Raw genomic sequence first — 24,706 nt, forward strand, 5'->3', positions numbered from 1 at the left:
TCCTTTGTTCAAGGTGGCTTTTATTGTTTTTTCCAACCTCCTCCACATGGGGCTTCTGCCTAGCTAAAAATCCATTGTTACGGAGATTGTCAAGGGGGTAGGGTTGGGAGTGGTGATGGTCTGTTTGGAAATTCCTTTCTTGGCCTTTTGTTTCTACTGGAGCTTCTCTGGGTCTGTTGCCGGCACCAGGTAAGGGTCTTATTGGGCCTTAGTTCCTGTTTTCTGCAAGGTTGGCTTTCACAACTTCAGGGCTATTACTTCCCAGGAAATCTACTGCTATTGCAGCGGGGACCCTGCCTATCTGTCTGACTGCCTACATCAATACCCTTCGCCGGATTTCTGTTGTTGTTCTACTCTAAAGAGAAAGAAGGAAGACGCTGACAGATGCACATGGCTACGTCAGCTCTACCAATCATGTTCTGTTAACCACAGCTAAGATCACGTGACCCCAAACTAAACCCAAAATCATTGTTAAATGAATGTAAAGTTCATTTTAGAAGCTTAAGCAAGATTACAAATGTGTGTATTTGACTTGATGAACCGTGACAACAGAACTATGAATTTATCTTTAAATTTGCCTCTTTCACCAAAATATATGAGTTGGCGTAATAGAAAAGCATTAAAATGGTAAAATAACAATAAAAATAGGATCAATGAAAAGAGAATGAGATAAAGTAGGTTGACCTCTTATTATTTTATAGTAATATTTTTTATAAACTTTTAAATCCTAAAAGTCTCTTACTAACAACAAAAATCCACCTTCCTTTATTTTTTCTTTCTAATGTTAATAATATTCAATTAGTGGAATGTCCCCCCCATAGGATTTACTAGCAACTCAGTCATTAGAGCAGGAGAAAAGGGAAGTAGCTTTGTAAGCATGCAAAAATTTGCTACCAGAGAACAGCTCTCTCCTATCCAGGATGCTTATTCACTGCAGATGTGTGGCAAGTCAGATAACTACTCTGAACATACATTTTCCCACCAAAAGATGCTACAATTTTACAGTAGGATTATTTTGCAGACTTAATGAGTAATAGAGTAACTCTGGAACCTGCATGCTTCCTCCCACTCCAAACACGAGAGGAATGAATTTTGTGCTACCGTTTAGTACCTTGCAAAACTAATTAAGCTATTTGCCAAGAATGCCTACTTTAACATTGGTTATATGTATTTGTCAGGGCTGCAGAAACAAAATGCCAGCCACAGTATGAGTTATAAATACTACGGAAAATAAATTAATTTTATCTTGCTTCTGGATGCTGGAAATCCAAGATTAAGGAGTAGACAGGATTGGTTTCTCTTGAGTACTCTCCTGACCATTTTCTTATTTCATCCTCACACAGCCTTTCTGATGTTGTGTTTATTTAAAAACACATAAGTATTTTAAAATTTTTTTCTTTTAATAACACCAATCAGAATGTGACAGGAACTACTTTCAGACCACATTTTAATTTAATTACCTTAAAAATATCGTCTCTCATTGCAATCACATTCAGAAATATTAGGGTTAGGGCTTTATCATATGAATTTAGGGGGAACACAGGGAGAAACCCTTAATTTTAGTAATGAATGGAAATAATCAAAGGCAATTTCTGTGTCTCAAGGTCAGTACTCCCCTAAAAATATATTTCTCTGTCCAAGTAGTTTTGCACATAATGCTTGGTTCTGGTATGCAGGTACCCTTTTTCCTCTGACGTAGGAATAGTAGCTTTTAGGTTAAACTCTGAAAATTGAACAGAAAATGTATACAAAGAAGATCTCACAGTGCTTGATACACACTAAGTATTCAGAAATCCTGCATGTTACCTAAAATAGACCAAATAATGCTAAAATAATCATGAGAGCTATAGGGGCATCAAAGAGATTCAGATGCTTACAGTTTCAGGTTCATCCTTTAAGAAGAATACGGCAATGCAGTAACCTGCCTCCATCTAGTTCAATGCTGACTCCTCTGTTGGATGGTGGAGTCTACTCACTCCTTTCTTTGATTTAGGGAAGTGCCAGTGAAGCCACTTTGGTGTCCCTGCTGGCTGCTCGGACGAAAGTGTTGCGCCGCCTGCAGGCCGCCTCGCCAGGGCTAACAGCCGGGGCCATCATGGAGAAGCTGGTGGCCTATTCGTCAGATCAGGTGAGTGGGGCCAGGCCTCAGGTATGAGTGTCTTGTTCATACTGGAGCAAATAAAATCCCTAATAGAACTATGTTGTGTCATTGCAAATCCAAGCACACATCTTTAGGAGTCATTGAATAGCCATTTTCTGCATTAAGAGGAAATATTCAGTGTGGTGGGAGTTCTTGACTTTCTTCAAGTTGAAAAGGAAGGAGCTGTCGGCCAGCCTGGGAGGTGATTCTCAGCCACCAGACACAACCACACTTGAGCTCAGGATGTGCATTGAAATGTGCTCATCTATTCTAGGGACACAAAGGGAAGCCTGGAACCGGGCACTCACACAAGCCCAAAAGACTCCACGCCAGTGCTTCTCACTAGAAAATTCAATAACCATGAGACTTGGGCCCAGAATCGAGTCAAGCAAGAAATAGCTATAGTGTGTCTAGGTCAGAGGGATGTGACTTTTAAGAGAGTTTTTAATCACACAAGAGTTTTCTTGGACCCCTTCACCCTTTTTCTACCACCCATCATCTCCATCTGCTGGTAACTTAAGTTTGTTTTAAATATTCACTAACTTGTTTTTACTTTTTTTTGTTCATTCATCAACTTTGCTTTCTTATATTGCGCATACAGTCTATAGCATTCAACACTTGTTTTATACTTATAATCTAGGAGTGATAGCATAGCGGTAGGGCTTTCACCTTTCACGTGGCCAACCCGTTTTCGATTCCTCCGCCCCTCTCGGAGAGCCTGGCAAGCTACCGAGAGTATCGAGCCTGCATGGCATAGCCTGGCAAGCTACCCGTGGCATATTGGATGTGCCAAACATACTAACAAATAAGTCTCACAATCGAGAGACGTTATTGGTGCCCGCTTGAACAAATCGATGAGCAATGGGATGACAGTGACAGTGAATCTAGTTTCACATAGTGCTCCAAGCTCCTTCGATTTTGCTACAAATGGCAATAGTTATTTTTTATAGCTTAATAGTATCTCATTTAATATATATCATGTATCTTGTTTATCCAACAATTGGCACTTTGGCTCTTTGAGTTAGAAAGATTTTTCTTCTGTGCATCTGTTTTCTGAGGCGGAAGCAGTGGATGCCTTCTGCAGGGTTTGGGTAGCTAAATGGAACAGCATTTGTGACTCTAACGTCTCTCTCTTCACAGGCACATTCCTCAGTGGAAAGAGCTGGATTGATCGGTGGAGTGAAATTAAAAACTGTCCCTTCAGATGACAAGTTTGCTATGCGCTCTTCTGCGCTGAAGGAGGCTGTGGAGAGAGACAAGGCAGCTGGCCTGATTCCTTTCTTTGTAAGTTCTTCTGCACTAATTGCACACAACTGTGTAGATCCAGGTGCTCATGTCTGCTGGGAGTAGACTGGGTGCTGGGACTCTCCTCATGTGACACAAACCTAATGTGCCAGTCTTGCCTCATTCTGAGGAAGGCTGGAAGATTTGTTAATTTTTCCTCCCATACATACTCAGAAGGAAGATCTAAGAAATTCCACTCTAGAGAACTTTGCCAACATGAGGTTTTCGTTAGGGTTCCTGATAGTAGTGGCACTACAGAGACCTTGCTGCCTAGGTATATATTCTCAATGGACCCTAAGACCATTTGAGAGAGATAAGAACATGCTGGGACTAAGTCTGGGTAAAGATCCACATCTCCAAATAGTACTTGTGTATCTGGTGCACAGAGAGACATTTTCCAGCAAGAAACAGTAACTGGTGTTACATTGAGTACTTGGAAACTATAATTCTTGAAATGATCATGGAAGCATGTGGAACTTAGGTCTGATATGTCGTGTGTGGTGACATTTGGTTTCATGTCATCATGGCACCAGCTCAGTATACTTAGAAGCAAGTTTGATTTCCCTCGTGATCTTTAAAAAATACTTTCTGGGCCCTTGTTCCAGATACTTTTTTAAAAAATCTTTTAAATTTTTTTATGAATCACCATGATGTGCAGTTTACAGACTTCCAAACTTTCATAAATACATTTCAGTCATGAATGAGTACCCATCCCTCTACTAATGCTCATTTTCCACCACCAGTGTTCCCAGTATCCCTCCTGCCACCCCCTTCCCTCACCTGCCTCTGTGTAAAAGGCCTCTGCCCTTTTACTCTCTCTATCCTTTCGGGTATTATGGTTTGCAATGCAGGTAGTAAGTGGTCAACATGTTTGGTCTATACTCTACTTTCAGCACACATCTCCCATCCCGAACAAGCCCTCCAAGCATCATTCACTTAATGGTACCTTCTCTAATTCCAGATACTTTTATCTGAATCTTCAACAGACAAAGTCAGGAATCATAAATGCTCACCAGAAACTTCCAGGGTCCTGCGTATTAAAGATTTGGAAGACTTCTCAGATAAACCTTATATTATTGACTCCATTAAAACAATTTTTTAAAAAACTTTTGTTTAGTCACTATAAAATTATAAAGTTCTTCATGACTGGATTTCAGGCATACAATGTTTCAATAACAGTCCCTTCACCTATGTCTGCCTGACTCCATCAATTCACACACATCCGCTTTTCCCATTGGCCTCCCAGCCACCAGTCTGCAGTCTGAACTATTTTAAAAATATTATTTGTATTAAAACAATATGATTTTAAGAGTTGTTCATAATACAGATGTTTTATGTATGTATTTCATGCATATATTGTTCGAATACCGCCAGTGTGACACCTCCACCAATGTCCCCAATTTACCTCCCAGCCCCAGTCTGCATTTAGGAACATAACAAATTTACTTAATATTGCCTGGTCCAACAAAATTTAAAGAATGACAAATAGAATAATTAGAAAGTAAATCAATAAAAGCAATTTTTGATTGCTATGATTTTAACCTATGTAAATAAGGATATTAAAGCCATTTAATACAATGCAATACAATAAAAATGTCTATTCTCATTTACATAAGTTTTCAACTCTGGAATCTAAAATATAGTGCATTAAATTTTATTTTGTACTAGGATCTCATTATGCTAATAATCATGTCTTACCTGTCATTAAAAACTTTTAAAAATTCTATGCTAATATATTTTGGAGTTTACATGAAATAGGAAAGGACCACATATGTAAAATCCCCATCACCACCACATACACACTTTATTTAAACACTGTGGTTTACAAAGTTGTTCATAATGCTATGTTACAGGTATTCAATACTCCAACACCAATCCCACCACCACTGTTACCTTCCCTGCACCACTGTCTCTAAGTTTTTCAAACACCCCTCATAGCAGGTCCACAATAATTTATTTCATATTGCTTGTTACTAATAAATGGCTCATTGAATGATAAAAAATATTTCCTTAGGAGAAAATTAGTGAAAATAGTGTTTCTCACAGCCGAGACATTAAGTCCTTGCCTGAAGGATTATTAAAGTGTTACAAATTAAGCCCTCTGTGTGAATATTTTTGTTAGTGGAGATTGATTGGCTTCTACATTACATCCCATCCAACCTGGTGAGCTACTACTGGTTTGTCGGTGTGTAGAGTTTGGAGATGTTGCTCCAGGAAATACAGAATATTTAACTGGACAGTACAGCTGGAGTGAAATTTTTAGTTGGGTGGTGGTTTTGGGATGTGGGCGTGTCTTCCAGGGCTTCCAGAAGCACAGAGAGGTGGGGAAAGGAAGCCCATTTTGATTCCAAGAAATCCTGGAATTTTCAGTCACAAGGACTTGTGTACCTGAGTTTTCAGCTGGCAAATTTCTCTGTGAGGCTCAGTCCTTAGGTGATGGAGTTTGGCCAGAGGTGGTACTGCTGCAATTTTGGAGTATGGGAGTGAGTGGCTGCTGAGGCTTTGTTTGGATAGGTGCTGGTCCACCATAACGGACACCGTTTTTAAAAGAAGTTTTTACACTGTGGTTTACAGTATGGTTTCTGATAAGATTTCATGCACAACACTTTACCACCGTCCAGCACCACCTTCTCCTCCTGGTTAAATGCTTCCTTTATCATAGTCACTGCCCCCTCCTTGTCCTACTCCCAGGATTCCCAAATGACATGTTTCCTACTGAATACCAGTTCTAATGTTCTTCATTTTCATTTTCTTTGGGCATTCATTATATTTCTTTATATCCTTCATATGAGAAAGATCATTTTGTCTGTCCCTCTCCTCTAACTAAATTCACTCAACATGATACTTCCCAGGTTCCAGGTTCCTCCATTTAGCAGCAAATTGTATGATTTTATCTTTTTAATTATAACCAAGTAATATTCCAATGTGTGTATATTCCATTATTTCTTTTCCAGTCATCTGCTTTTGGACACTTGGGTTGTTTCCAGATTTGCACTATTGTGGATAGTACTGCAGGGAATACAGGGGTGCAAATGTCTTTCATCTATTTTATTTTGGAGTTCTTTGGGTATATTCTAAGAAGTGGAGTTACTGGGTCAAATGTAAAAAGTTAATTGTAAGTTCTTTTTAGGATGTCCATATTGTTTTCCAGAAAGGCTAGACCAGCGGACATTCCCACCATTGGTGAATGAGAGTCCCTTTCTCCCCACATCCATGCCAACACTGGTTGTTCTATTTTATTATTATTATTATTTTTTGCTTTTGGGTCACACCTGGCGATGTACAGGAGTTACTCCTGGCTCTGCACTCAGGAATAACCCCTGGCAGTGCTCAAAGGACCATATGGGATGCTGGGAATTGAACCCGGATTGACTGCATACAAGGCAAACGCCCTACCCTCTGTGCTGTTGCTCCAGTCCCTGGTTGTTCTTTTGATATGTACCAGTATCTGTGGTGTGAGGTAATATCTCACTGTTGTTTTTATTTCCATCTCTTTGATAATTAGTTATGAATAAACTTTTTCATATGCCTTTTGGCCATTTGTACAAATACACAACACTTCAAATATAAAGCACTACAAATATAACGTTCAGAATTACCAGAAAGTTTTGGCTTATAAATAATCAAAACTGACTTGGGGAACTGTGGCAGTGAGAGGTAATATGCAATGGAAAGGTTAAAGATAAACTTTAACTAAGTTAGGGATGCTAACAAAGCATAATAAGCTTCTCTGAGAGGAAGAAAAGGGGAAACTGACTGATGAAGCCTAAAACACTAAAGAGTTAATATCCAACACCATATAAACTTTATTATTGACTTTTCTATATCCTGGAAGAATGCTATCTGAACTTGGATGGGATTGCATTGAATCTATATAATAGCTTAGTTAGGATAGTCATTTTAATAATATTGGTACTTCTGATCCAATAGTTTTCCATTTCCCTTTTCTCTTCTTTTGAAACCCCTATACTGCATATTTTTTTTCTCGAACCTGGGTTGGCCACAAGCAAAGCAAACGCCCTACCTGCTGTGCTGTTGCTCCAGCCCCTCAATTTGGAGTTTAAAAATTCTGATGTGCATATGAAAATCTTTTCCTTCATCTCTTAGTATAGGTGAATTCCTCTGTTTAATTATTCTTATTTCAGGTTCCTCATAAGATGTAGGGGTGAAGAATCAACACAAATATTCTGGACAGCAACCATAGGTTCATTATCACAAATTCTAGGAAGTGAATCTGTCTCTGAATTTGGGTGGATCTGGACAATTGTTGGGCTTTTGTGGTCTGAAGCAGCAAAAGCACCAAACCCAAGAGTCAGTTACTGGGTTTAGAAGTGACTGTCGTTCAAAGTCTAGTAGGCTTGGCAGAGACTGGGGATTGTGGTCACAAGCACCCAATAATAGCAGTAGCAGCAAGTTCACCTTTATAGGGTCTAGGTAATTTATGTTAGCCAACATCTGAAGTGATTATAGTGCCACAGTCCAGCAGACCTGGGTGGTGTTCGGTTGTGCATGCTGCAGAGTGGCACTGAGCTTGAGTGCACTGTGCTGCACCCAGATATCCAAAATTGAAGATGCCTGTTATACCAATGCGCTGTGACTGATAAGGTTTCGATGATGACCAGGGGTGTGCAGTCATAGTTTTCTTTTGGTAGGTCTGTACCAAATTCTAAAGGCCTGTGGGATGATTGAGACTTTGAGTGATTTCAGTGGTACTTTGTGCCTAGTTCCAAGTGCTTGGGCAATGGTGACCAAAGAGTTTTGATTCATGAATGTCCAAGGACTACTATGTTGCCAGATTTACTTAGCCTTAGGAGTTTTGGCTTTAATGTATATCCCATGGTGTGTGAACACCTGTACTGAGGACACAGGGGCTCTAAATTCCCCGAGCCTGGCCCTTCCCTTGATGCCCTATCCTGTGATTGCTGAAACACTCAGAGAAAGTGAGCATTTTTGCTTCCCAAATTATTTTATAAATAATAATACTTTGTGATATGTTCTTCAGAAATATTAGAAAACAAATTTTATTTATTTAAAAGTGTGTACCCTTGTGTTTATATGATCTTCAAAGTGAAACATTTGAATGCCAAACATATTACATGCCAAACCTCTGATGGGTCTTCTAGAATTAGATGGCATTAACTGAACGGTCAAGTTTAATCCAAGTGGGATAGAAGTGACCTTAGAGAGGATAGGTCTCAGGGAAATCATGATCTCCCTGTGGAACAGTCCACTTGGAGGAGTATAAGCCAAGGGAAAGGAAACAGAGGAGCAGTTTGAGGTGGGGGTGGTGGAAGCTCTTTATGGTGGGTAAAGAGAAAAGAGCATGTGATAAAAACTGAGAAGGAGAATCTGGAGTTAAAGAAAACCAGCAAGAAAATACACTAATGAAAGGAGAGATAGTACAACTGGTAAGGCACTTGCCTTGTATGTGGCCATCTTGGGTTGATCCCTGGCATCCCATATGGTTCTCGGAGCATTGTCCAGAATGAGTCTTGAGTAAACCCATGTGCGCTGTTGGTGTGTGCTCCACTCCCCCTCAATCCCATAAAAGAAAACAAGTGAAGTCCCATGTAGAGAAGTCTGGATGCTGTGTAAAAACATGAGGATGGGAGATGCCATACATATTTTTACTCAAAGGAGATAATTTGAGACTTTCTTAGGAACAGGTTTATAACACGGCCAAGGGTGTCATGCAAATTCTATTGAAATTTTCTGAAAGGAGGATGAAGAACCCAATGAAACTTTGCTCTCAAGCCCAACACTCCAGGAAATATTTGGGATGTTTGTGATATTCTACCAGGACATGGGGCACTCCTATATTTGGAAGCAGAGAGACTTTCCCTGTGTTTCTGTGAATGCATCAAGGATTAGTTTCCTTTTGATCACCACATGATGATCACTAGAATTTGTGAGCAGTTGGGATCTCTTATTTTTTCATGAAATGACTCTGTGGGAAGATAAATATGTTCTCCAATCTTTGCTATACTTGATGAGAATGGTAATAGAACATGGACAGGGGGTGATCGAAATTCTGGAAGGAATATAAGTGTCTGTTGAAGAGGGATCACACAGATGTGTCCTAGAGACATGTAGATATGAGGTGCCTCATTTTGGAAAAGAGAGTACTGAAACACCAGTATGCAACAGTAGAGAGGTGCTAGAATATTCTAGGAAATGCAGTTGATTTGTTATCTTGGATGGGCAGTCAGGGGACATAAAACTGGAGATAGAAGTTAGCCTAACTGGGAAGGAGCATCCTATGTTTATTGACTGCCCAGTTATTCATACTGAAACATGAGCCTAGTGGTTACAGTTCTACACAATACCTATATGCATCGTTCTGAAATGCAGACTTTTCTTTATATTCATATAAGGCATGCAGATCCCTCAAAGTGAAGTAGGACTGCAAATATAAAGAATAATAATACTTTGTAAATCATTATTCCTTAATGAAAATAAGGGATTACCAGGTTGGAGAGAGAGAGCTAGATGCACATGTGGGAGACTTAAATCAGATAAATTTGAACAAATTTCCTGGGGCTGAAATAAAATTTGTGTCTTCCTCGTGATGGTTTGCCCTTCCCAAAGACAGCTTTGGGAAGACAGGCCAAAGGTAGTGCCTGTGGGAGTAGCTGTCTGCCTGTCTATTTGCCATCTATCATGGATAAGAAGGAAGGGAAGAAGCTCTGCCCCAGATGGCAAAAAGGCCAGGAGCTCTGTGAGATGATGATCTTGCACAATCCCTGTATCTCCTCCCACTCTCCCCCTGCACAAATGTGATTACGCCTCTGCAGAGCTTCTGAAATCAGGTTAGCGTCACTAAGTAGATCTGGGCAGTCAGAATTCAGAGTGGAGCAGGTGCTGGGCTTTGAAGTGGCTTGAGAATTAGGATAAGTTTGTCACCATCTAGAACACTGTGCCCTGCCTGCTTGCCAGCCTGGCACATCATCCACAAAATCCTGGCTCCCTGTGGCCTTCCTCTTAAGCTCTAAAGTACTTGGGGTGCTGGAATGTATCTTTTATGCCAGGGCGCTGCAATTTGTAACTGGCTGGACATATTTGTTTGTACCTGGACTTACAGCTAGTTGGCGCCTCCTCTGTGTGTGTTCTCGGACCTTCCTTTGGGGTCTCACATTAGTCAACTCTAAAGCAGGAGTAGTTCCAAGCCTACATAGAGTGAATATTCAGAGAGCATTACTTGCTACTCTCTACTGAGCCACACCCAGGACCAAGTTTTACAGAAATGGTCATTTCTGTAATAAACACACTAAAAATATAAGAATAAAAGTTGATGTTGACCAAAATCTCATTTTAAGGAGCAAGTTAGGTGCCCTGGATATAGCTCACTGGTAGTACCCTTGCCTTCCCTGATGGAAGTCATGAGTTCAAACCCTGTCACTGCTCCACACTCCAAGTGTGACACTTGTAATCCCCAGCACCAAAGTTAAGTGTGCAATAGCCAGTGTACCACATCCATGTATGCAACCCCCAGCCACTGCAACAAAAACATAGTAAAAGGAAGGTAAAAATACAAATATCTTCAAAAATAGAATTAGTATTTGATGAAACTCATTTTAGTTATTTCTGTATGCATGTGGACTGGAGCGATAGATAGTACAGGGGGTAGGGTGTTTACTTGCACGCAACCGACATAGGTTTGATTCTCCCGCCCCTCTTGGAGAGCCTGGCAAACTTCCGGGAGTATTCCACCCACACAGAAGAACTGGCAAGCTACCTGTGGCATATTCGATATGCCAAAAACAGTAACAAGTCTCACAATGGAGATGTTACTGGTGCCCACTCGAGCAAATCGATGAACAATGGAATGACAGTGCTACGACAGTGTTACAGTACTGTATGCATGTGAATATATGAAAAATAATTTTAACAAGAGTTTTCCTAAAAACAAATTATTGCATTAGAAGGAAATAGATGTAATCTTTTAAATTATTGAATCACCGAGATATAATTGAAAAGCTTTCATGATTGAGTTTCAGTCATACAATGATTGAACACCCATCCCTCCACCAGTTTTATTTTCCACCACCAATGTCCCCAGTATTCTGCCTACCACCCGCACCCCAACCCACCTCCTGTCTCTATGGCAGACAATTTCCTTCTTACTCTCTCTACTTTTGGAAATATGGCTTACAATAAAGATACTGAGAGGCCATCATGTTTGGTCCTTTATCTACTTTCAGCACATATCTCCCATCCCAAGTGATCCCTCCATCCATCATTGACTTAGTGATCCCTTAAATATCCCAGTTGCATTCTGCCTCAGCTTTTATATTCCACAAATGAGTGCTGTCATTCTGTCTGTCCCTGTCTTTTTTTTTTTTTTTGGCTTTTTGGGTCACACCTCACGATGCACAGAAGTTATTCCTGGCTCTGCACTCAGGAATTACCCCTGGCGGTGCTCAGGGGACCATTGTCCCTGTCTTCTTGACCGATTTCATTTAGCATGATACTGTCCATGTCCATCCACTTATAAGCAAATTTCATGACTTTTTCTTAATAGCTGCATAGTATTCCTATGTGTAGATGTACCAAAGTTTCTTTAACTAGTAGACTTTTCTTGGGCACTCAGGTTGTTTCCAGATTCTGGCTATTGTGAAGAGTGCTGTAATGAGCATACAAGTGCAGATGTCCTTTCTACTGTGCCTTTTTGCACCCCCAGAATATATTCTGGAAGTGGTATTGGTGGGTGATATGGAAGCTCCATTTCTAGTTTTTTGAAGGAAGCCCATATTGTTTTCCAGAAACAGTCAACATTAAAGGCTAGACCAGTCAACATTCTAACCAAAAATGAAAGAGAACCCCTATCTCCCCACATCTGCACCAGCACTGGTTCTTCTTGTTCTTTTTGATGTGTGTCAGTCTCTGTGGTGTAAGATGATATCCTATTCTTGATTTGGTTTGCATGTTGATGATTAGCAATGTAGAGCATTTTTTAGTGCCTTTTGGCCATTTGCATTTCTTTTGAGGATGATTCTGTTCACTTCTTCCCCCCAATTTTCCCAGCACCATTTGTTGAAGAGGCTTTTCTTGCTCCACTTCACATTTCTTGTTCCTTTATCAAAGATTAAATGATCATATATTTGAGAGTCTATGACAGAATATTCAACTCTGTTCCATTGGTCTGTGGGTCTGTTTCTATTGCAATACCATGCTGTTTCAATTACTACTGCTTAGTAGTACACTTTGAAGATGGGGAATTTGATGCTACCCATCTTCCTTTTCCCAAGGATTGCTTTAGCTATCTGTGGGGGTTCATTGTCATATGAATTTCAGGAGTTTTTTTGGTGTATTTCTTTGAAGAATGTCATGGGTATCCTTATAGGGACCACACTAAATCAATATCATGCTTTGAGGAGTATTGCCATTTTGACCATGTTAATCCTCCTGATCCATGAGCAGGGGATATGTCTCTATTTCCTGGTGTCCTCTTTTATTTCTTAAAGTAGTGCTTTGTAGGTTTTTTTGTGTAGGTCCTCACCTCTTTAGTTAAGCTGATTCTGAGGCACTTGATTTTCTGAGGTACTAATGTGAACGGAATTTTTTTTGATATCTCTTTTTTCTCTTTAATTATTGTATATAAGGAAAGCCATGGACTTTTGGGTGTTGGTTTTGTAGCCTGTCACTTTTCTATACAAAAACTATTGTTTCTAGGAGCTTTTTTGTAGTGTCTTTAGGATTTTCTAACTATAGTATCATGTCATCCACAAATAGTGATAGCTTGACCTCTTCTTTTTCTATCTGGATGTCCTTGATAGGAAAATAGATGTAATTGCAAGAATTACTGAACTACTAATATGTTTTTTTTTTTGCTTTTTGAGTCACACATGGAGATGCACAGGAGTTATTCCTGGCTCTGCACTCAGGAATTACTCCTGGTGGTGCTCAGGGGACCATATGGGGTACTGGGAATCGAACCCGGGTCAGTCATGTGCAAAGCAAATGCCCTACCCGCTGTGCTATCACTCCAGCCCCCTAATATGTTATTCTTAAGAGATCAGAAATTTAGGAAAATAAATTACAAGCAATAATAAGACAGTAAATCATCCCATGATCCTTCAAAGTGACCTACCTTGTTATTAATGACAGAGACCATGTCATCTCTTTTTGTCCTTGGGCACAGGGCAACCTTGGTCTTTATTTTCCAGTCAGCAAATCTATTTCTCTCAATCTAGCATGCTTTCACCAGAGACTCAATATACATTCATAAAATGTCATACATCCAATCATCCAGGGTTTAAAACAAAACATTCAGCATTGAAAATGATGTCTGAAGACCAGTGGCTAATAACCAGTGGCTAAGAACCACCACGATAGGGCTATGGGTCTGTGGACCAGTGACTGAAAAGCATTGACTTAACACAGACTCACTGAGCTTCAAGTACAAGGCCCTGGGCTGGATCTGGGTTGCTGGCGGTATGTGGAGGGATTATGAGTGACTAAAAGCTGGAAACTTTATAAAAAATTTACTTTTACTCTGCAGGTGGTAGCTACCCTGGGTACAACTTCCTGCTGCTCATTTGACAATCTCCTAGAAGTGGGGCCTCTCTGTAAGTACCTGACTTTTTGGAACATTTTTGGGAAGATATTCTCATTATAAAGGGAATTTGGTAGACTTTCCTGTCTGTTCTCTCCTCCTCAAATATGTTAACTATAATTAAACATATAATTACATTGTGATAAAATATATTAATACAGCATTATGTTTTATGGTTGTATTTGTAATAACACAAACACAATTCACTTTAACCTCACAAACTTAGAATTTGGCCCACAGAGCTGAGCTACTCATACTAGTCATAAGGAAAAGAATGTTCCCAATAAAAGAGCAGTGATATAAAATTGCAGGACCAGGTTGGTTCATTAAAAGAGACTCTTTTTTTGTTTTGTTTTGGGTTATTTTTTTTTTCTTGTTTTGGGACCCACCTGGTTGTGCTCAGGGCTAACTCCTGGCTCTGAATTCAGGGATTCCTCCTGGTGGACTCAGGGGCATGACCAGTTTGGCCATGTACAAGACAAGTTCCCTATCCACTGTACTATAATTTCAGTCCCAAGAACAAATTCTTACCACGAGTTCTTCCCTGGAGGTCATGCAGATGCAGATCATGAGAACCATCAACCATAAATCTCTAGTGTCTTTTTTCAATTTAGCCCTTTTAAATAACTAAAGATGCAAGACATCTTACTTGAAGAGGTGAAACAAATCAATGTCCCTAAAATAGGGCATTGGGCTAGGAATATAGCTCAGCTTTGCCTGTGTGAAGTCTGAGGTTTGAGCCACAGCACCATAAAAACTGGGTTGCTTCTCCAAAGAAGAGTATCATTGTTTTTTTTTGGCTACTTCATCTTCTCTCACACTTGTCATGGAACTTAAGTTTCCTATCTGAAAACAGAATTCAGAGACAAAGGTGGTAAGTGTCATGGGAGGGCTGGTTGGTCCTCTAGACTGTGGCTTTGTGGCTTGTGCTATGTCTCAGTCTCATGGCCATTGCTCAGCCCTGGCTCACTGCCACATTTCCTCTCCTGAGCACTTTCTCACCTTTCCGAAGGTTGGGCATGGCTAAGGCCACAGCAGTTGTGCTGGAGCTCAGGCTCACTGTTTAAAGTCATGTGAAACACTGCTTTAGAGAATTAGCAATGGCAGGAAAAATACTAAGCAAAATGTGCATCATGCAGTTTTCAGAAACATGACTGGAACTATAGGGTACCATGCAGAATGAAGTCAGACAGAAAGACAGATGGATAGATGCAGGTTAATCTCACTCATATGTGGGACCTAATAATACATAGCAAGGTGGAAACAGAGGCTCAAAAGCAACTCAACTGAAGAACTGGTCCACACAATTAAGTCAGGGTGGAGGGATGGAGGGGGGTGTTGGATCAGAGGGGCAATGCAGTCTTTGGGGAAAGGAGATAGGTACACTAGTGATAGGTGTATTGTTAGAATGTTATTCATGGGAAACTACCTAGAACAGTCTTGTAAATCACAGAAGCTCAATCAATAAAAACTTAGTAATAAGAAGAGAATCCGTCATTGTGTGGGGTGAAGGAAGGCAGCCACTGTGCCAAGAAATGGGATATAGACTTACTCATTTGCACAGGTTTTTTGCTCCACCATCGCTGCCTCTATGCAGACATCTATAAAAACAACTAAAGGTAATATTGTCTGACAGGAAGAAGGGACCAGCTGACCAGTTCAGGACTGTGGCCACTGTGTTGGCTTCTGATCAGCAGGCCAGCAGCTTGGCATCCCCTCTGACTCAGATGTCAGACTGGGAACTGGCTGTCCCAGACAGTGGACAGTTGACTTAATCCCCAGACTACTGGATTTAGAGACCGAGGTCTGCTGCAGGTCAGAAGCCCACACGTCCTGGTCCCAAGAGCCAGGGCTGACCTCTTGCTAGGCCAGGGACGTGACAGCCAGAGGGTGGCATCTTGGATTGATGACCTAGAGGGAGAACCCAGCTGTCCCATTACTCTGCAGCTCCCTCTACCCCAAGACCTAGGGACTCCAGGCAGAGCTAGGTGTGTGTTCCGTTTGGTGACAAACATGAAAGCTCAGGCTTGACTGAGTAAGTCACTGTGAACAAATGCCAAAACCACCCCAGTGTTTACTGCCAATGGCATATAACAATATCTTATATTAATAATCTATAACAATAAGCTGCAGGTGTTTACTGGAGTTTAATTTTTATAGCCATATATGTACTACTCTGGCACAGTAATAACTATGGGTAGGGCTTTCACAATTAAGAAAGCATCTTTTTATGACTATTTTTCCTCCTATATTACTCCATTTATTTATGATTCTTCCATTTTAAACAGGACTGTTCTGAGAGCCTGGTGGATCTTGTTTATCATGATTAGAATAAGCAGCCTCAGGGTTCTTCCTTCCAGGGGGGGAGGTGGGTGCCGAAAGCTCTATCTTGTTTATAATGATAAGAATAAATATAGTGGATATTGCTTATGATGATTAGAATAAGCATTTTTTTAATTCAGAGAAGAAATTGGCCATGACCTAAGAAAGTGCATCAGGAGATGGTTTTTCCAAATTGCTGCTTTAGGTAAAACATTATCTACTTAGTTCTTCCTAAAACAGTTCGATAAGGATACTATTTTAGTGGGTCTTCTTGGACTGAGAAGAAGTGAGTTTTCTTCAAGACTGAAATTCTTGGAATTTCCTGGTAGGTTTTTCTGAGAAGAGGATGAGACCCAGAAAGCATATAGCTCGAGGCAGGCAGGTGGAGGTGGGAATGTGGGAGCAACTGGGTAGAACCTTGAGGAGAGAGAAGGGGGATAGTGATCTGTCCAGTAGGAACAGGACAGGGAGAGGTGCACGCATCAGGGTCCCAGGGTCTGATTGCTACTGTCCTATGCCCCTGAGAAGCTGTTCCTTGCCCCAATGGGCTGAAAGCTCCAGGCTAAGGTGTGCTTGCTCAGTGTTGGGTATATTTCCTCATGGAGGGCGCAGGTCCTGAGCTCAGGTCACAGACCTGGGCGTCTGCTGACTCCCTGAGACCCCATCAATATTCAGAGGGGTTTGAAGGCAGGTCTCAGTGCTGAGAACGCACACCAGACATGGATGCAGGGCTGTATTCACACTTCTTAGCTCCTGTGGAAGGAAGGGGACATATGCCAAGGCCACTCTTTATATGTGTCTACATGTTCCTTTTGTGGGAGTTTTGTCTCGCCACACAGCTTGTAGTGATACAGCCTCCCAAACACTGCACAGACTTATGATAGCAATTCCAAGTGCAGAGTTCCCCAAACATATACATTCGTTAATCTAACAGAGGGACTCAGAGAAAAGTGCATGTGTCTGCAGCTACAGCTTTTAGGGGGATAGACATATAAACCTGGAGCTTCCACATCTTGACTCCTGACTGGTCAGCCTCCCCCACCTCCCCACCTGGAAGGAAGAACCCTGAGGATGTGCTCTCCGTGCTTACAGATCTTGGATAGTGGATTTATGACTAAATGTCCATGGCCAAGGCAGGTGGTCACGTTGATTTCTCTCTAACTCCGAACTAGTCATGCTTGGCATATAATGAGCATTTCCCAATTTACCCCTCAAGTTACAGGTGCTATTTTTGTTTCTTATCCTGTGAGGATAAGGAAATTAGAGGAGGTAAATGAGGCCATGTGTCTACTGACAGTGGGAGGCAGGAGTTGAACCAGATATAACCAAAGTGAGGGAGTATACTTTTTATTTATTCACCAATAATACGAATCATACTGACCAACTTTTTCTTATACCCTCTCCACCTTTTCTCTCACCACCCACCTTCCTCCCCTCAGGTAACCTCAGTTATGTTGTGAATGTTCACAGGCATAGTTTTGTTTTGTCTAAATATCAATTTTGTATTCATAGGTGCAATAATCCAATAAATAGCTTTTCCTTTCTGACTTATTTTGTTTTACATAATCCCCTTGAGTTCTTCGCATTTTCCTGCAAATTACAAAACATTTCTTTTTCCAGCCACACTCAGTGGTGCTCTGGGGTTACTCCTGGTCATGCTGGGGTTAGAAGCCTGGGTCCCACATCAAAGTACACACTCAGCTCATTGAGTTATGTCTTTAATCCATATGGCAGAATTTTTATCTTTTTATAGTCTTATATCTTTTTATAGCATATATTTCATAATAACCCATTGATATATACAGCACACTTTACAAAATTTTATTATAGCATAGGTAACAATAAATGGTTACAGTAGTATTACCATTCTAAGTTGTGATGTAATGTTATTGCAAACTACCAAAGTGCCCATGATATTTCACCACTCTTTTTTTAAACATTTATACTTTTTTCTCTTTTTTATTGAATAACAATGAAATAATTATAAAATTGTTCATGACTGAGTTTCAGTCATGTTCCCACACCCATCCTTTCACCAGAAGGGGACATATGCCAAGGCCACTCTGTATATGTGTCTACATGTTCCTTTTGTGGGAGTTTTGTCTCGCCACACAGTTTGTAGTGATACAGCCTCCCAAACACTGCACAGACTTATGATAGCAATTCCAAGTGCAGAGGTCCCCAAACATATACATTCATTAATCTAACAGAGGGACTCAGAGAAAAGTGCAAGTGTTCCCCCAACCACAAGTGTCCCCAGGTTCCCTCCCGCTCACCACCAGCCTGCTTCTGTAGCAGATACTGTAGCTTAGAGTACTGTTACTGAAGAATTATCGAGCATATCACTTTAGCTCTTTTCAGCATCTAGTTCTTTTTCACAGTAGTCATTTCCAAGGACTATTGTCATAGTGGTCCCTTCTCTGTCCTAACTGTACTCTCCAGCCTACCCCACCCCCTTGTGACAAGCATCCTACAATGGACCAGTCCTGCTGGCCCACAAAATTTCTATTGTCACTGGGTATTGTTTGCATACTATAGTTTTTATATCCCTCAAAATGAGTGTGACCGGGGCTGGAGCAATAGCACAGCGGGTAGGGCGTTTGCCTTGCATGCGGCAGACCCAGGTTCGATTCCCAGCATCCCATATGGTCCCCTGAGCACCAACAGGGGTAATTCCTGAGTGCAGAGCCAGGAGTGACCCCTGTGCATTGCTGGCTGTGGCCCAAAAAGCAAAAAAAAAAAAAAAGAGTCTTACCATTCTGTCTGTCCCTTTCCCTCTGACTCATTTCACTTAGAATGATATTCTCCATGTCCATCCTTGCAAAAACAAATATCATGACTTTATTTTTCCTAATGGCTGTGTTCCATTGTGTAGATGTATCATGGTTTTTTTTTTATAACAATACAGAAAAGTCATCTGCTCTCCTATGTTAATTGCAACACTATTCACAATAGCCCAAACCTGGAAACAACACAAGTGTTTTAATTTTTTAAAGAAATCCTCAAACTTTTTCAAAATGACTGCACCAAATACGTCTCCCCCAGCCCCTACAGTGGATGAGGGCTCTTTTTTTCTTTGCATACCACCATCATATGCTGCATCTTTGACATAATCTTAATGTTTGGGGCACCATGATTTACAGTACTGGTAGTTGTAGGGTCCTGTGTGTAAATCATTCTGCACCACACCTTTCCCCTGTGTCTGCTCCCCTCTCCACTGTCCCAGTGGATTTCTGTACTATCTCCCCTCTCCACATCTTTCTTGTAGTGATATTCTCCCTAAAAAATACAAGTTCTCAGTTTATGCTGGGTATTGGCTATTTCCTTACTATGTTTCTTTATATCCCAGATATAAGGGGGTAAGACAAAGACAGATGGGGTAACTGGATCAGGATTATAGAGAGATAGCCTGGTGTTGGGGATACTGGTTACTTGGAGCCATCCTAAACAGGTACACCAGGCTTAAAAGTCAAGAGGTACAATTTTTCTATTTCTTCTAACTTTCTACAAATTCACTGAATTCCACAAATTCCAGGCACCCCATTGGAACTTCAGTCTGCAATGTCTACTCTCAGCATTGTGGCTGTCTGAGGAAAGACACCCCTTAAGCATTCAGAGCCAATAAATACTATTGATGTGATAGGACACTGGGATAGGATAAATTTAGCTATCAGACCTAACTGATGAGGTCAGCTATTTGAGGATTCACTGTCACCTCTGAACTCTAGGTAACCAGGAGAATCTATGGCTGCACATTGATGCTGCTTATGCAGGCAGCTCCTTCATCTGTCCTGAGTTCCGGCATCTTCTGAATGGAGTAGAGGTGGGTGCAATATTTGGTCTTTAACACAATTGGGTTTTTGCTATTTATTTTTGGTCTATATGTTATTATTATATTATCATTGACTTCTCATATAGTATGCGTATTCACTTCAGTGATTCATGTCAGCTCACCTTTGTGCTTTATTTTAACGAGTTATTTTCACATCAATTCCGACGATAATTGAATATTATACTTCCTTAGGACATCCTGAAAACCTGGTTATGCAGCCTATCTCTTAATACTTGAAGCTGTTTTCCAGTTTGCTCAAATTCTGGAACTAGCTAGCATTACTAGATAGATTTTAGCTTATGAAACTGGAAATATATTTAGAAACAAGATTAAATCTCAATGAATTTTAGATTAAAGGGTAATTAAAAGGGCAATTTAGGCTTGCAATTCCATGTAATTTGACATTGATAGTTATGTTCTGACCATTCCACAAAAAAGATATTTAATGTAATCAATATGACAGCCTCCATTCATTTAAGTATCTACTAGCACTTCCAAAATTTATAAGGGGTTGTCTGCAATGTCCACTAAAGTACTTACTTCTTTTGAGAGAAAGCAATCAAATATATCAGCTAATATTCTACCTCTGCACAGCATTGTGAAACTAAGACATCCCTTGTTAAGTGCTCTGAGGGGGTGGTTATTCAATCAGAGGTCTGAAAATGGGAAGTCAACACCCTACCCACTACACCACTGATTGCAGCTCCAGGGCCAAGAATTCTTCCTTGTCAGGAATCCAGATGTAAATGCAAAAGGACAGTGAGGCTGACCTTGACAATGAGGCCAGGCAATGACTTAGTGCAGCCCTAATATTGGGTTATCTGTTTGGTAGGGGTGGGCGAGATCATGAGACCTTGCCCATCTGCAGTGCAAGAATTGAGAGCTCAGTGGTCAATCTCAAATTCAACTGATTATTCAAATCCAGCATTACCCTGGGCTTGACTGTGTCCCCTTGGGCAGGTTAGGCATCCTCTCTGCACCTTACAAAAATGAATTTAGTAATGACCCCTCTTTCTAGTGGCTATTATTGTAAGGAATAATCATATTTAAAGAGCTTAAAAGTAGTGTCTGGCATAAGCTGTACAGTTGGAATTGTGCATACATTAAATGCTGTGATTATTTTTTCTCCGGAGAATCTGTCCCTCAAAACTTCTTTCTCTGCTAATGGCATACTTAACAATAGATTTTCAAATTACTAATTTGAATCTTCATAATGTTGTAATATCAGAAAAATGGAGTCAGCAATATAGAATACAAATGCTCCCATGTTTGAAAAAAATCACTGTTTATTTTACTAATTAAGTTGTATTCTGGTTTATATTTCTATTGAATTGACTCATTTAGCCACTTGTTCAATAATTACTTGAGTCTCTGAATACATAGTACAACTTAGATCTGTTTTGGTATACTTGTATTTTTGTTTGGTTTTTGAGTGGCATACAGCTTTACTCATGGCTTACATCTAGCACTCTTCTTAGGGATCATTCCTAGCAGTGCTTAGAGAATATATGTGATACCAGGGTTCAAATGAAGGTTGGCTACATACAAGCAAGTTAAAAATAGTGGCAAGCATTTCTCACTGAACTATATCTCTGATCCATTGGAATATATATACACAGACATTTTCGAAGGCTTCCATAAATATTGAGAAGAGTATAGTTGAGAAAAGTTCTAAAACTTGGATGTTGATGCTAATACTCCAGCTTCTATAATTCTGACTTCTGTGTGGGTGTTTGTGTTTGATACTGATAAACAAAGAATAAATCTCTGTATCACAGACATATACATATGTGTACACACACACACACACACACACACACACACATATATATATATATAGAGAGAGAGAGAGAGAGAGCACTGTAGCACTCTCATCCTGTTGTTCACCGATTTGCTCAAGTGGGCACCAGTAACATCTCTATTGTGAGACTTGTTGTTACTGTTTTTGGCATATCGAATACACCACAGGGAGCTTGCCAGGCTCTGCCATGCGGGCGGGATACTCCCAGTAGCTTGCTGGGCTCTCCAAGAAGGATGGAGGAATCAAACCTGGGTCAGCCACGTGCAAGGCAAACACCATACCCTCTGTGCTATTGCTCCAGTCCACACAGACACACAGACACAGATACACACAGACACATATATATGCATATATATATGTATATATATATAATTTGTTAAGAAGATGCTACACATTACCAGGAATGTTTATCTCTGCAGACCAAGGAAAGAAGGGAAGCATTCCCATGCATCTGACAAGGCTTTGTTAAGGCCAGATGCTCCATTCTAACTCTGTCAGGTTTAAGATTTTCCTACTGTGCTTTTCCTACTACCAATTTATTCTCCATAAACCTATACCACGGGGTTTCACCTTTCGTAGGGGGGTGGGTCTAATTTTCAGGCTTCTGCAGTGAGCACTGAAGGAGATTCTATCATCAGCAGACAGGATTTCATACCAAACAATGAGTTCTTTCCATTCTTCCTTTATTATTACTGACTCTTTCCTTGCCTGATGAAGGGCCTTGCTGCTCAGCTGGTCAGATAAGGGTATTGCAATATCCTGTTATAGCCCTGCCCTAGAGATAAGAACCTTTCTCTTTGTCAGCAGAAGGAAAATATCACAGATACGTAATGAAAGAAGTTTAAACAGATTAGCCCTCTAGGAGAGATTTAATAAAACTTCTAGCAAACAAAGTTCTTCTTTAACCTTTTGTTCCCTTTTATCAACAAACACTCGTTCTTTTTGTAATTTCCTGTCTCTTTCTCAAAATTACTTTTATTGAAACCTGAAAGGAAATGAATCCGCTGCCCAGGACAGGTTGACTCAAGGTTGCCATCATCTGACCAAATGGGCATCCTGTTTGTTCTCTCACCACCTCCAACCACTGCCCTCTCTAGATTTATTTTCTTCCTGCCTCCTGAATGCTAAAGTCTGGAACCAGATAGAGCAGAAGAGTAAGAGCACTTGAGAACATTTTAAAGTTACTTAAGTGTCAGAGAAATAGCTTGAACTCTGGTAGGAAATGGTTCCAAGCACTGGGCCAGGAGTAGCCCCAGAGCACTACCAGCTGTGGCCCAAAAACCAAAGCAAAAAACTTTCCTTAAGAGATTCAGTCAGACTTGTCTTAATTTCAACTTCATTTGCCTCTGTGGCATATTGCTAGACTGTCAGGATAAACCAAAGACACATTTTGCAAAGTGTAAGAGCTCAGCACTATGACAACTCAGTGAACACAGAGTTCTCTTTTTGTTTGTATATGTGTTGTATGTGTGTGTGTGTGTGTGTGTGTGTGTGTGTGTGTGTGTGTGTGTGTTGGGGAGGGTGTTGAAGCCTGAGCCTCACAAGCAAGACATGCAGTTAATCTCAGTCACCTTTGCTAACTGAAATCCCTTGTTTCCTGCTTGGAAACATGGTGGTTCTTAAAATTGGTGCATGAAGCTAGATAGCCAATAGTTTGCAGTTCCTACTCCCAACTCCCAACAATATGTTAGAAACACAATGTTTGATATCATATGAAAGTAAAGAAGAAAATATATTTTGTTTTTTTGGACCATACCTGTTAATGCTCATAAGGCTTACTTCTGGTTCTATGCTGAGGGATTATTCATGCAATTTTGGGGGACCACATAGGGTGCTGGGGATCAAGTCCAGGTCAGCTGCATGCAAGTCAAGTTTCCTATCTGTTGTACTATTGATATAGTGCAAGAAGGAAATATTTAGAAAAATAGGAAAAGCTGTTGATATGTGTATTATTGTGTTTAAAAAGAATGAAACCAAACAAATGAAAATGGATAATCCCTGATTACTGTGGATCAGTTCTATAATCTTTACTTTCCTGATGTATATCATGCATATCTTGCAAGACCTTGGTTAGTTCTAAAAACTGAGGGAACGACAGGTATAAAATATTTCATAGGCCCAACAGTACAATTTCTAGGCACTGAAAATATGAAAATATGATTTAATATTCTTCTTATTATAATTACTGTGGTAGTTCCAAATAGGAAATGGATAACTTTGTGTAACTTCAATTTCTGGAAATTTGAAAATGTGAGAAATAGAATATCAGTAATAGCATCTTACTTTTTGAAGAAAGTAAATTTCTGAATTTTTCCAATTTAAAATGAATGGAGGCATGCTGGGGAGATAGGTCCATGGACTGCGAAAAGAGTCTCAGTTTCAATCTCTGGCACCACATGGTTCCCAAGAACCATCAGGAGCAACTCTTGAGCACTGGCCAGTAATAGCCACTAGCACTGCAGATGGTGACCCAAAAGCTACTAAATAAATAGAAGAATTGGCACTCACACCAGTTTCAAGCAAGAGAGTCAAGGAAACGGAGCCAGACAGATATATAGGAGGGTAGGAGTTTTGCCTTGCACATGGCTAGCTGGGTTCTATCGCGGGCACCTATATGGTCCCTGAACCCACCAGGAGTGTTCCCTGAATTCAGTTCTAGGAACTGAGCACTCCCAGGTCTGACCCCAAAACAAAACAGAACAAAAGTGGTAAAAGAAATAAAGAGTCAAGGAGCTGTAAGCTGCTAATTGTGTAGGCATCATCTGACAGATG

At 40.4% G+C, this 24,706-nt stretch overlaps 1 protein-coding gene across 1 annotated transcript in view; it reads left to right on the top strand.

The window, feature by feature from the left end:
- DDC (dopa decarboxylase) overlaps window positions 1–24,706 on the top strand; it is an 87,196-nt gene that overhangs the window by 33,703 nt on the left and 28,787 nt on the right. The window contains exons 5-8 of the mRNA XM_055127111.1: window positions 1,994–2,128; window positions 3,281–3,424; window positions 13,926–13,992; window positions 20,030–20,124. Coding sequence (XP_054983086.1) covers window positions 1,994–2,128; window positions 3,281–3,424; window positions 13,926–13,992; window positions 20,030–20,124 — 441 coding nt within the window. The remainder of the gene's footprint in view (window positions 1–1,993; window positions 2,129–3,280; window positions 3,425–13,925; window positions 13,993–20,029; window positions 20,125–24,706) is intronic.

The sequence above is a fragment of the Sorex araneus genome, chromosome 2 (assembly GCF_027595985.1).
Source record: "Sorex araneus isolate mSorAra2 chromosome 2, mSorAra2.pri, whole genome shotgun sequence".
Classification (NCBI taxonomy): Eukaryota; Metazoa; Chordata; class Mammalia; order Eulipotyphla; family Soricidae; genus Sorex; species Sorex araneus.